This window comes from Terrapene carolina, unplaced genomic scaffold (assembly GCF_002925995.2).
Source record: "Terrapene carolina triunguis isolate 2854851 unplaced genomic scaffold, T_m_triunguis-2.0 Scaffold33891, whole genome shotgun sequence".
Classification (NCBI taxonomy): Eukaryota; Metazoa; Chordata; order Testudines; family Emydidae; genus Terrapene; species Terrapene triunguis.
Window position 1 is genome coordinate 8,852,835 of NW_020698242.1, and position 13,453 is coordinate 8,866,287.

Below are 13,453 nucleotides of genomic sequence, written 5' to 3' on the forward strand. Positions count from 1 at the left end.
GCAGGTTCAAATACTTAAATCAACTTTTGGGAGCTTAAAATTAGGCACTTAAATATATTTTAGGCATGTAAGTTTGAAAATTTAGACATAGAGGTTACTTTACTAAAACCTTCATAATAGCTTGAACAACATGAGCATTGCCTTGAAAGAGTAACTACATCAGATATTTTGACTTTAATTTAATATTTTTAATGTGAGTGAGACATTGTTTACTCTTATTTGACTGCGGAATAGAATTTGAACATCTGTCATGCTTTGTACATTTGTATTTGTTTTGTCACGGAGCCCTGTAGTTACTCAAAGATCTAGAAAGTGAGAGTGCATATTTTTTTTTCCTGTTTTGCTAAGCCACATTCTGTTTTCTACTTTACTTTCTTTATCTTCCCATTCTCCACCCATTCATTCTCACTTCCATCCAAGAAGGGATGATGTTTATATAGTTAAATGTCTAAAATATGAATAGATCATTAGGAATACAGAAGTCTCAATACTTTTATTCTGTTACTGTACCTAAAATAATTTTACATGATAGTATACAAGAAAGTATTTTATTTTTTAATTGTTTAAAGAAAATAGAAAGGATCACATTCAATGGAGAAATGTTTGTGACATTCTAAGGTCAGATCCATTAGCATTTAGGACAATGGTACCAGTTATCTGCATAGCAGCTTGTCCTGTGTTTTCAGTGGCAAACTTGAAGGCTTTGATTGCTTTTATTCAGAGGGGGGAGGACATGGGGAGAGGCTGGGAAGGATGAGACAGCCAGTCTACACAGCAAACACTGGTTCAAACAAAGGAAGACATATATCTGCTTGTTTGAATAGTTCAGATTTGATTTGCTTTTACAGTTGAGCACAGTTTGAACCTTCACAGGGAGGATTCAGGGAACATGTGTACAAATAATTAAATGAAAATGCACGCAGCAAAAAATAGATTCCCCAGTTCTACAAAAATAATTTTTTTTTAAATTATCCCAGCTAGCTCATCACCAAAGAAAGTTTTCTAGGAAAATACTTTAAAATTTTTTTTAACTTAAACAAGGATTTATTTTCCCTGCCACCATTTAGAATATTGCTGAGGCTCACCCATAGATTCCGTGACATAGATTACTTTACTTAGTAATTATTTTATTTTATCAATTTCAGGGTCAGTTTCTGACAGTTGTGAGTTTTTCTTTCTTCCTTACTCCCCGACATCTCATTGGCTCCTTAGGGATTCCACCCACTTATCTTTTCCTCCTGTCTGGCACAAACTCCTTACGTTTCAGCAAGTTCCTCCCAAAACTGAAGATGCTTCACCTGAGTCCTCTAGTGATCTATTCTTTTCTCCCTCCTCTTCAATATCTGTTTGGGAGACCACAAAGAGAGGTAAGATTTCACGTCAGTGCTGCCAGAAGTGCACTGAGGACACCCAGCAGTACATCTCATCCATCCCATTAAAGCAGTGTTTCTCAAACTGGGGTCGCCGCTTGTGTAGGGTAAGCCCCTGGCAGGCTGGGCTGGTTTGTTTACCTGCCCCGTCCGCAGGTACAGCCGATCGCAGCTCCCACTGGCCGCGGTTCACCGCTGCAGGCCAATGGGAGCTACTGGAAGCGGCGGCCAGTAAGTCCCTCGGCCAGCGCCGCTTCCAGCAGCTCCCATTGGCCTGGAGCAGCGAACCGCTGCCAGTGGGAGTCACGATTAGCCGGACCTGCGGACGGGGCAGGTAAACAAACCAGGCCGGCCCACCAAGGGCTTTCCCCACACAAGCGGCGACCCCAGTTTGAGAAACACTGTATTAAAGGTATCTGGACCCATTTATCAAAGTGGTGCAAAACCACATGATCCTGTTAGTTCCTCACTAAGTCTAGATGAGCAAGGGAGCACCATTGTGAAAAATGCCTTCCACTTTCAGCTTGCTATAAGTTTCAACCCTTCTTCCCAGAAAAAAGATCTGGCCATCACGATCCTTTCATTATCTCCAAACTGGATTACTGTATTGGGACCAAAGATGAAAGTGATGCAGAGGTTCTAGTTTGTGAAAAATGTGCCAGCTTTACTTTTCAGTGAGCTGTCACTGATTCCCGGTCTGCTTCCATTGCCAAATCAAGACCAGTGAGCCTGACCTTCAAAGCCAGACCCTGTATGTTATCAACTAAATCTCCTTTCATGAGCCTTCAAGACAGCTGTTCTTCCATGGAACAAGGCAGTTTATAATGTCCAGGGCAGAATATATGAGAGCAGATTAAAATATTCAGCTGTGGAATGAACTTCCGGAGGAGTCTAAAGTTGGCCACCCTCAGAGTACATAGCAAGAGCTTTCTGGTCAAGAAAGCTTTCCCAGTATAATCAAAATTATTTTATTTTTAAGGTATATATCTCCACCCAGAGCCTCCTATAACCAGAAAAAAAGAACAGAAGACTTCCTGAGGCTCCACTAAGGAACTTGCTGTGCAGATCTAATTTAGCTGGAAAGCACATGTATAATGTGATTATGGGTGCTGTAGAAAATCCTAATATTTCTTGAAGCAGAGTGGGTTTCAAGATCAATGTATGCCTATACGTTTGCAACTCAGTTGGGTCGCCTGCGCAGTGACGCATTATGTGTCTACAGACCACCAGGCCAACTTTGTGGAAGAAGCTAAACAGCAATATGAAATTTAACACCACATGGAATATACTATAAGTGCAAAGCTTTAGGATATCTTACTTTTTCATGTGAAATATTTAACATGGAATTTATTTATCCTTTAATTTCAGCATACTTAAGGTAAACCAATATGTAGGCAATTGTACTCTTTTTTTCATGTAAATAGTGAAAGAGTTACATTCGTTCACTAGCTCCAGGTAATGGAGCCTACATTTTATACCAAAGTGCTTGATTCTCTATCCAGATAGTAACCATGGTGGCACTATTTCGACTGGCAGTGCAAATCTAATAGTCTTCATTTTGCTATAGTGAACAGGATAAGATGATCCAGAATAACTGCTTTAAATTTTAGTGTATTGTTAAGCAGAGTGTTCAAAACTCTTCAAAGGCAATACTATTTGTGGATAAAACAGAGGGCTTGGAGTCAAAAGGCCTGGGTTCTGTTATGGCTCTGCCACAGGCTTCTGTCGTGAACTTTAGCAAGCTATTTAATCTCTTTGTCCTTCCGTCCCTTTAATTCTTGGTATGTTTTTGCTATACTCAGAGAATCCTGAAGTGAACTGGAGGACAGCTCATGATTCTAAAGCAGGGGTGGGAAAACTACGGCCCTCGGGCCAGATTCGGCCCGCCAGCCATTTTAATCTGGTCCTTGAGCACCTGCTGGGGAGCGGGGTCTGGGGCTTGCCCCACTCTGGTGCTCCAGCTGGGAAGCAGGGTCGGGGGCTGCTCGACGCAGCTCCAGGAAGCAGCGGCATGGCCCCTCTCCAGCTCCTACATGTAGGGGCAGCCAGGGGGCTCTGCTCTGCACGCCAGCCCCAAGCACCGCCCCCGCAGCTTCCATTGGCCAGGAACCGTGGTCAATGGGAGCTGTGGGGGCGATGCCTGTGGACAGGGTAGCGTGCAGACTGCCTGGCTGCACCTCTGTGTGGGAGCTGGAGAAGGGCATGTCGCTACTTCTGGGAGCCGCTTGAGGTAAGCGCCGCCCCGAGCCTGCATCCCTGAGCCTCCCCCCACGCCCCAACCCCTGCCCCAGCCCTTCTCCTCCTCCCGCCCTCCAAACTCCTTGATCCCAGCCCAGAGCACCTTCCTGCACTCCAAATCTCTCATCCCCAGCCCCACCCCCAGCTGAAGCCTGCACCCCTTCCCGCACCCCAACCCCTTGCCCCAGCCGTGATTCCCCTCCTGCCCTCTGAACCCCTCGGTCCCAGCCCAGAGCACCCTCATGCACCCCAAACTCCTCATCCCCAGCCCCACCTCAGAGCCCACACCCCCAGCCGGAGCCCTCACACCCCAGCCCCAATTTTGTGAGCATTCATGGCCCGCAATTTCTATTCACAGATGTGGCCCTTGGGCCAAAAAGTTTGCCCACCCCTGTTCTAGAGTTTGTAACTCAAGGTGATGGTAGTCTTCATCTCTCATCTCTGATTATGGTAAATTAGTCTCTGTAGAGTGTCAAACTACAATGTAGGGATGAGTGTGTGTATATATAGGAATATAAGTTCAAGACAGCATTTAGGACAATTGGATATAAAGAGTTATTTTTAAATGATCGAGGTATTTCTAATTAAATTAACATAAAATGTTATTTTTAAAGAGCTGTTTTGCCTATCATTAAATCTTATTTTCTTTTCTTTGCAGCTTCCTCCATACAATGAAACAGTTTCTTGTGGTATTAAGTCCACAGGTGAACATCATGATGGTAAGAAATCATTCCTTTTTTTTTTTCTTTTTTTCTTTTTTCAGGGTGTAGGACTCTCCCCATAATGTCCTGATATAGTACAGATTGTCTTTAAATTAGTCCTGTTCAGGTTTATTAGCATGTATATGCGCATGTGTTTGTCAGGCTGCTTTTTCAACACTTGCTAGCCCGTTGAAATCTACAAGAATGTTTGAGAATCTTGTTTTAACGTTTTTCTGTAGCTAACTGTAGTAAGTATGCTCGCTACTTCACTGTGGTAGTTTGTGCTCTAACAATGCCATTAAAAAATTTCTTGTTGAAGCTTTTAGAATTCAGCTGAAAAAATTGCTTAGGGCTAGAGCTTAGTATGGAGTTCTTAATCAAGAAGCAACTAAAATAAATAGCTTGGATAGCACTTAACCATCTGTGGACTTTTACTGCCCCCTCTGTAAAAGTCTCAACACGAGTATTTTTTGGCAGTTGCAGCCTGAAGATGACTCTGAGAGCAGTGTTCTGCTTATTGTTCAGCATGACATTCTGTTTCTATGTGGCTCAGCTGTTTTTCTGGAAAATCCTTTTTTGGAGAGAGTGAGAGAGAAAGTATGACTCGCAATGTGAAAATGTGTTACCGAGCTCTGATTTAAAGCAGTAATGGTCACTGTTTCCCCCCACATGCACATCTTTTCCCCACATGTCAAAAAGGAAAAAAAACCCTGCCTGGTTTCATGATATAATAATTCATATTTACATAGCACCTTCCAGCTGAGGATTTCAATTCTTTATAATAGTCTGCATAATACTTTTACAAAGTAGATAAATATTGTCATTTTACAGCTGAGTTAACATAGTTGTAGAGAAGTTGAGACTTGTCCAAAGGTATTTGGGAAGCTTGTGGCAAAACTGGGAATAGAACCCAGATCTCCTTTAGCTAAAAATATACTTGATGTTTGTTTTAAATTTGGCAGGTCATTAGTGCAGCATTTGGAATAGCCATTAAAATTTTGTAGAAGAACAAAACCCACAAGGTAACATTAGGGAAAGTATAAACATAAAGATAAAAGTCATTGGCCATAATTTTCAAATTTTGGTTACTAAACTTAGATGCCTAAACAAAGATTCAGGGAACCTAACCAGTCTTTTCAGTGGTGCTGAGCAACAACTCCATCTAAAGACAGTGGAAGTTGTGAGTGCTTAGCACCTTTGGAAGTCTGGGAATTTTTTTTTCAGGTGCCTAAATATGGATTTAGGTGCCTGACTTTAAATGCCTAAGTTTGAAATAGGGATGATTACCCAAATGGCTTTCTGTATGGTTTAGCACAAGCTATATAGAAAGTTGATTTCTGCAAACGTTTCAGATCCTGCTCAGACCCTAAATACTCCCTCCCTCCCCTGAGATCGGTTAATGATGGCAAATCAAACTTTGCCTGAAAAATGTGTCTTACTTAACAAACCTGCACTGTAATGTGCCTGCATAATAGTATAGTTATGGCTGCATAAGAAGCAGTTGAAACTAAAATGGAAAAAATTACTCAGGCAAAGTCGTTTTTAGTAACATTGAGATGACCCATTGATCACATAACCATAGTATAAAATGTTGCTGTTTTTATGGTGTAATGATATCTACAATGAATGGCTGGGGGAGCTGTTGATGCATATTATGAATAATTGTATTTGGCTAAAAAGCTGCATGATACACAGTGCATACTAATTCTTAATACGCATTCACAGCTTTCATTATAATGCATTGACATGATACATTGTAACATCTTCAAAGGGTATCTTGTCAATGTGCAGTATTCTTCATACCTTCAGGTGCATCCATTTCAATCCATGCAACAATAGATCCTCGAAACACCACGGAATGGATTGAAACAAAGGTGGCTGGAAGCAAAGTGGAAGGTACAAAAATAACCATAAAAGAAAGTTGATCTCTTTCATATTTTTCTTTAAAAAGGCACTAAATACAATGTTAAAACAAATGAGATTCTGTCGTAACTAGTGGCAGTGTGGAAATGAGTATTGTGACCCAACCTTCACAGTTCCTGTAAATAAGAGGTATTTCAGGGATTTGATTTAAAGAAGGAGTAAAAGTCTTAACTCCTTTTTGGTTGATTTTATCCACTTTACAGTTATTGTAAAGTAAGTATTTTTTCTTACTGCAGTTTGGCTATAGGTAATAGATTTAAATTCCTTTAATAATCCCCTGGTTTGCGGGATTAATAGCATGTGCAATTTTGCTCCAGACTATAAAATAGCATACCAAGTCTTAGTCCAAAAGCAATTTTTTCTAATAAGAATTTAGGAAAAATCCTATGCTTGATTGGTTTCAGATTTTAATAAGTTTTAATTAGGGATTGGAAGATTTCAACAGGTATTAAGAAAAATACACAATTTATTCCTAAAACTTAAAAATACTGTGATTGGCATCAACTCTGTTATGCTCTGTTGGATAAAAACAAGTGTTAATGACACTGATATGCTCATTAACGTAGATCTGTTGAAATGGCTTGTGCACAAATAAATTGCACAAAATCGTCTTATCCTGTTAGCAAATGTATAGGTAAACTAGATGAATCTGAAGATGTAGAGATTAGTGTGCCATATTATACGTATTTATTTTGAAATAGTGACCAGTGTTGTTTGAACAGGAATCCTGTAGGAAAAGGATGATCTGAAACTCACTTTCTAGCAACGCTTTTTTTTCCTTTTGCGAAACAGAAAACAAATGTTTTCAAGCTCATAGAAGCAGTAATATATGTACCATAGAAAATCACACAAAATTGTTTTCTGATTAAATATTAATGAAAATTTGTCCTGGGAATTATTAAAATTAAAAAAACTGCATGAATTTTATAATCTTAGTTACATTACACCCCTATTTGGTATTCATGACAATTTCTGTCACAGTTATACACTTTAAATGTCAAGGCAGCCTGAGGCATGTAGTATTACTAGTTTTGTAATCTATTAATAAAATATATGTGGTGGTCACTTAAGTGCCATACACTTGCAGCATACAGTTCTTCGATATCATGTATAAACAGGAATTTAGTTAGGGTTTTACATTTAAAAAAACATGACTATAACAGCATTTTGGTATATTTCAGTCTATTATGAGAATTTCTTTTCATTTCTTGAAAGTTATGAAATTATCGAGGTAAATTATTTCTCATTGTTCATATACTCACCTTCAATCAATTTATATTTTAAATGTAATGTGTCTGGCTTTGATCCAGTATCATTAATTGTATTTCTTGTGACACACAAAATTAATATCATATCTTTTTTTATTATTAAATTGCTGATAATTTTGGATTTCCAAAACCTGAAATTGTAACATTTCCAGTAGATTAGAATGTAAAATATCATTCTGCCATTTGTGACTTGTCTTAAATATTCTTAATTAAAAAATCTTATTAGTTGCAAAGGTGGATTTTACTTTACTTTTGGCAAAATGCAGTTTATAGGCTTACTGTCATAGAAAATAAGACCTTCTTTAAAGATGTACAGTAGTATGAAAAAGATGGTTCTTTTGATCACACTCGATGTTCCTCATGCTGCAGTTGGATCCAGGCAGACTACCATTGAAGTCATTCAGACTCCATATAGCTGAAAGGGTACAACTGTGTTTATTGCAAGATCTGTGTCCAGATTTTCTTAAACTGAAGTCCTATTCTGTGTTGAAGGAAAACTTTGATACTCTTTGCATCCTCATTTCATTTTAAAATCTTTTAAAACCATTCTTTTTCAAGATACAAATGGACATTGAGGATGATTTTTGTTTGTATGAGGAATGTCATTTATACTTGCGTTTCAGGAAAGCAGACTTGTCTGTTACTTATTTTGTATCTTTGTGACTGGACTTTACTAACAGAGGTTTTTAATTTATTTTGTCCAGGGGAGGATTATCGGAGAATTGAATTTGGTGTTAATGAAGTTATTGAGACAGAGTCATCTGTGCTGAATAACACTGACTACAGTATTTCGAGCACTCTGAATCCTCAGGCTCCAGAATTTATTCTCGGTTGTGCATCAACTCAGAAAACCCATGATGACATTCTTAATGAAACCAACTACAACTCCATAGACTGCCAGTTCACTGATCCTGCCCTTGCTTTGGATAGCGGTTCTAATCCTGAAAATGATAGCTTATCTGGGGGCCTTGGACAACGGGAGCGTAAAAAGAAGAAAAAAAGACCACCTGGATACTACAGTTATTTGGAAGATGTCAGTGATGGCATTGTTCCAGCAGAGGCTCTTGTAAATGGCCATGCAAATTCATCAGGACTGAATAGTATAAGCACAGAAGATACGGAACTTACAGGAGACAGACCATCATCAGCCTCACCAAGGACTTGTAACAGCCCTGAAAATTCTGTGGACTTCATTAGTGAAGCTGTGTCTGATGATTCTGTTTCTAGTGTATTAGACAATACCAGGACTGCAGGGCAGCCTGAGATATGCAGTGTTACCAATTCTGAACAATTCTGCATCCCCTCAGAGGCTGGCAGAGATAGCCCTTTAAGGACAGCTGTTGTAGAACCTTATGATGGTACTGATACTACTGAAAATCTTGGTGTTACTAATGGACAAACACTTGAATCCTCTGGTGAGGGCACAGCTGCCAATGGGGTAGAATTGCACACTATGGAAAGCACTGACTCAGACCAAGCTAAGCCCGAGGATGTTTCACCTACTACTGAGGCGACAGCCCCAGTTTCAGGATCAGTCCCTGTTAATCAGCCTGCAAAATCGTGGGCTAGTCTTTTTCACAATTCCAAGCCCTCTGCTTCCACATCTGTGGCCTATGTTGAGACTAAGTGTACCCCTCCTGCCACATCTACTCTGGTCCCTGAAAAACAGGTTGAAGTCAAAGAGGGACCTGTTCCAGTTTCAGAGGATCCTGTAGCCATAAAGATTGCAGGTATAGTTAACAGACACTAGAGTGGACATTCTGGTAGAAGAGTAACACATTTTGCCTTAAAACAAGAGTGTACAGTATTGAAAGAGAGAGAGAGAGAGAAGAGACACTTAAGTTAATGCAAGCTTAAGGTTGATTTTAATTACACAATTCCAAAAATTAAAATAGTTATAAAGTGGGTAACTATTTCAGCTCTGTCCTTTGAATAAACATTGCAATAATGTAATATCATATGATCATACAGCAAATACAGTAATATAAATGCTACATATAAGCATCTAAAGCTACATTAGGCGTGGTTTAAATTTAACAGCACAGAGTTTAATTTAACAGTCTTACTGGAGGAGCAGTTTAGAAAAAGTGTTTGCTTTCTGTTGAACTGTATTTGCTAAATAGTATGTCTCATTGCCCAGTGTTTGTGATCCTGTTATAATGCATACATTCAAGACAAGAGTGTTCAGATCGCTTATGTTAGAGTTAAGAAATTCAGTTAATGTTAATATTTCAGCTATAATATTTCATTAACATAATTATTTGATTTTGTTTTATCCTTTTTAGGGCTGTCAAACGATTAAAAAAAATTTACTGCAATTAATCAGTTTTAATCACACTACTAAACCATAATAGAATACCATTTAATTAAATATTTTTGGATGTTTTCTACAGTTTCAAATCGATGACAGTTACAACACAGAAAACAAAGTGTACAGGGTTCAATTTAAATTATTTTGATTACAAATATTTGCACTGTAAAAATGATAAAAGAAATAGTATTTTTCAATTCACCTCATACAAGTACTGAAGTGCAATCTCTTTATCATGAAAGTGCAGTTTACAAATGCAGATTTTTTTGGTTACATAACTGCACTCTAAAACAAAACTATGTAAAACTTTAGAGCCTACAAGTCCATTCAGTCCTATTTCTTATTCAGCCAGTCGCTAAGACAAACAAGTTTGTTAACATTGACGGGAGATACTGCTTACTGTTTCTTATTTACAATGTCACCTGAAAGTGAGAACAGGTGTTCTCAAGGGACTTTTGTAGCCAGCATTGCAAGGTATTTACATGCCAGATATGCTAAACATTTGTATGCCCCTTCCATGCTCCGGCCACCATTCCAAAGGACATGCTTCCATGCTGATGATGCTTGTTTAAAAAAAAGAATGCGTCCATTAAATTTGTGACAGTACTCCTCTGGGTGAGAATTGTATGTCTTCTGCTCTGTTTTACTTGCATTCTGCATATATTTCATGTTATAGCAGTCTCGGAGGATGACCCAGCACATGTTTGTTTCAAAAATACTTTCACAGCAGATTTGACAAAATGCAAAGAAGGTACTGATGTAAGATTTCTGAAAATAGCTATAGCACTTGACCCAAGATTTAAGAGTCTGAAGTGCCGTCCAAAATCTGAGAGGGACGAGGTGTGGAGCATGCCTTTGGAGTGTAGCTCTTTTAAGACTTCTAATGTGGAAACTAGAGAACCCAAACCACCAAAAAAGAAAATCAACCATCTGCTGGAGGCATCTGACTCAGATGATGAAAATGAATATGCGTTGTCAAGCGGAACCCATCATCAGCATGGAAGCATGTCGTCTGGAATGGTAGTTGAAGCATGAAGGGACATATGAATCTTTAGTGCATCTGGCACGTAAATATCTAGCAACGTCAGCTACAACAGTGCCTTTTGAACGCCTGTTCTCACTTTCAGGTGACATTGTAAACAAGAAGCAGGCAGCATTATCTCCTGCAAATTGTACCCAGCCTTGTTTGTCTGAGTGATTGGCTGACCAAGTAGTAGGACTGGGTGGACTTTGTAGGCTCTAAAGTTTTACATTGTTTTATTTTTGAATGCAGATTTTTTTGTATGTAATTCTACATTTGTAAGTTCAATTTCCGTGATAAAGAGATTGCACTGCAGTAATTGTATGAGGTGAATTGAAAAATACATGTTGTTTTTTACAGTGCAAATATTTGTAAAAAAAAAATAGAGCACTGTACATTTTGTATTCTGTGTTGTAATTGAAATTAGTATATTTGAAAATGTAGTAAACATCCAAAAATATTTAAAATAAATGGTATTCTATTGTTTAACAGCGAGATTAATCACGATTAATTTTTTTAATCGTGCAATTAATCGCAATTCATTTCTTTAATCGCTTGACAGCCCCCTCAAAAAAGAAAATTTAGTGTTTCAGTAAGCAGTCAAAACAACCCTACCTGCATTTGTGTGAATTCGTAATCCCCCACATCTGGAGAGGCTTTCTTTAAACAATATAAAATAAAATAAAATCACCTCTTATTTGTAACCAATGAACAGGCCTGAGCAAAGAGAAACCTCAGCCCAATGATACTTTGTGGGTAAAGATATAAATTATAAAAAATAGGGGCTTTGGCCAGAAGTGCCCTCATATCCATAGCTATAACGAAATATGCTAAAATATATGTTCTGGTAAAATTGAATAAGAATTTGGAAAATATGTAAATGAACCTAATTAATTGTCCTTCAAGAGACTCAGTCCATGGGTATTTACTTTTCCCAAAATGTTGTCATATGAATCTGCAAAGTAGAATGCATTATGTAAAAATGCTTGCACAAAATCCTGTTGAGCTGCCATTAACCAATCTATAAGTAAACTGGAAACTAGTGTGTGGATAATTTCTAATGAAAGATTATCTGTATTTGGGAGTTTTCTACTCTAACCAGAAATTGACTGGGGGCTTTCTATCCCAAACCAGCAGGACTACTTGTGGAGGTAAATAGTCTATTTTTTCCCTGTCATTAGTGGTTCTGTTTGAGGCTTGTAAGTAGTAGTCTCATTCACTAAAGATACTTATGATCTGTAATTTTGCCTCAGGGCGGGGGCAAATCCTGCATGACTTATTCACGCATGTAGTCTTATTTGCTTATGTGGAACTACTCGCATAAGACGATCAGTGTTTGGCTCTTGAAATCTCATGGTACTGACCTAGCCCAGCTCTGCTTTGCTTTTAAACTAGATGAGATCAGACATATTCAGAGTAGCACAGAAATGTCTGTTTAAAGAGAAACTGTCAACTTTAAAATTATACTACAGTCTCATTTTTTCCCTAATATTGTTGTAACACCTAAAATATTATAAGTGAAAGAAATTACAGGAACTGTTCTTTAGTTTATGTTGATTTGAAAGCACTTCATGTTTTGTCATTTTCACTGTTTTCTCTGTATAGCCAGATACTATTTTTTTCCCCTGCTTATATGTATCTTTCACCACGGAAGAGGAGAGAAAAATGTATTTTTTTGAAAATTATTATAAAACTGCAAAGTTGGCAAACGGTACTTAAATGGGTATAGTCCTTGAAATTACTTTTAATTTTTTAAAGTGATTAGATTACATTGACTAGATGTAAAGCATCCAGCAATTGACTCAATACCAACATTGTTATTCCTGTATTTATTTTATCACAAGATGCATTTATACTTTGGTTATATATTATTTGAGTTTTCTTACCCCGTTAGCTTTAAAATGTTATAAACTGCACTATGGGTAACAAGTTTAAAAATTATGAAGGTTATTGCTGTAGTAAAATGGTGAAGAACAATTTGACTTTACCCTTTACCCCTTTGACTTAAAGGGCCATTGGAAAATATATATGTTCATTTTCAGGTTTGCAGTTAATTGTTTTTGAAAGGTTTTACAAATACTGTGGCTCTAGGGTCACAGGCAGCAGATGAGCATTAAGCTCTCATTATTTAAAAAAGACAAAAAAATTATTTTGTTAAAAGTTCATAAAAATTGTCATAAAATAGTGAGATTTAACATTTATATTTTGTGAAACTGAATTTTTAACTTTTTATTTAAGATGTGATTTTTTCGAATTGTGTGTTGAGTACTTTAAAAGGATAGCTGAGTTAAAAAACATTTTAAAACAAATTCCCCTATTTTCAGCTGTTAGCAGTTGGAGTAAGTTAGAGCAGTCTTGTGGTTTCTCCATCTGTTCTGTGGATCAGCTCTACATAGAGCTGCAATAAAAGCAAAGCCACCTGTATGTACCTGATCAGCCAGACCATAGAATGTAGCCGAATGGGTGGTGGGGTAGGTATGTCTATCATATACATGCATATACACACATTTAACTTTTTGTAATTTGTTAATACAAATAAATGTCAAAATATATGTACCAAAAACTTTAAAAAACCTCATGTCACTAAAATTTTAAATACTTTTAATGTTAAAATATTAAAT

General features: G+C 37.7%; 1 protein-coding gene across 2 annotated transcripts in view; it reads left to right on the plus strand.

Annotated features, from left to right (window-relative positions):
- The window catches only part of LOC112108583 (ubiquitin carboxyl-terminal hydrolase 10), a 75,090-nt gene that overhangs the window by 24,876 nt on the left and 36,761 nt on the right, over positions 1 to 13,453 (plus strand). Inside the window, exons 3-5 of one of the 2 annotated variants that reach the window (XM_024202778.3) lie at positions 4,267 to 4,327; positions 6,119 to 6,205; positions 8,205 to 9,230. In XM_024202778.3, coding sequence (XP_024058546.1) covers positions 4,267 to 4,327; positions 6,119 to 6,205; positions 8,205 to 9,230 — 1,174 coding nt within the window. The remainder of the gene's footprint in view (positions 1 to 4,266; positions 4,328 to 6,118; positions 6,206 to 8,204; positions 9,231 to 13,453) is intronic. The other variant, XM_024202779.3, reaches the window with a different exon arrangement.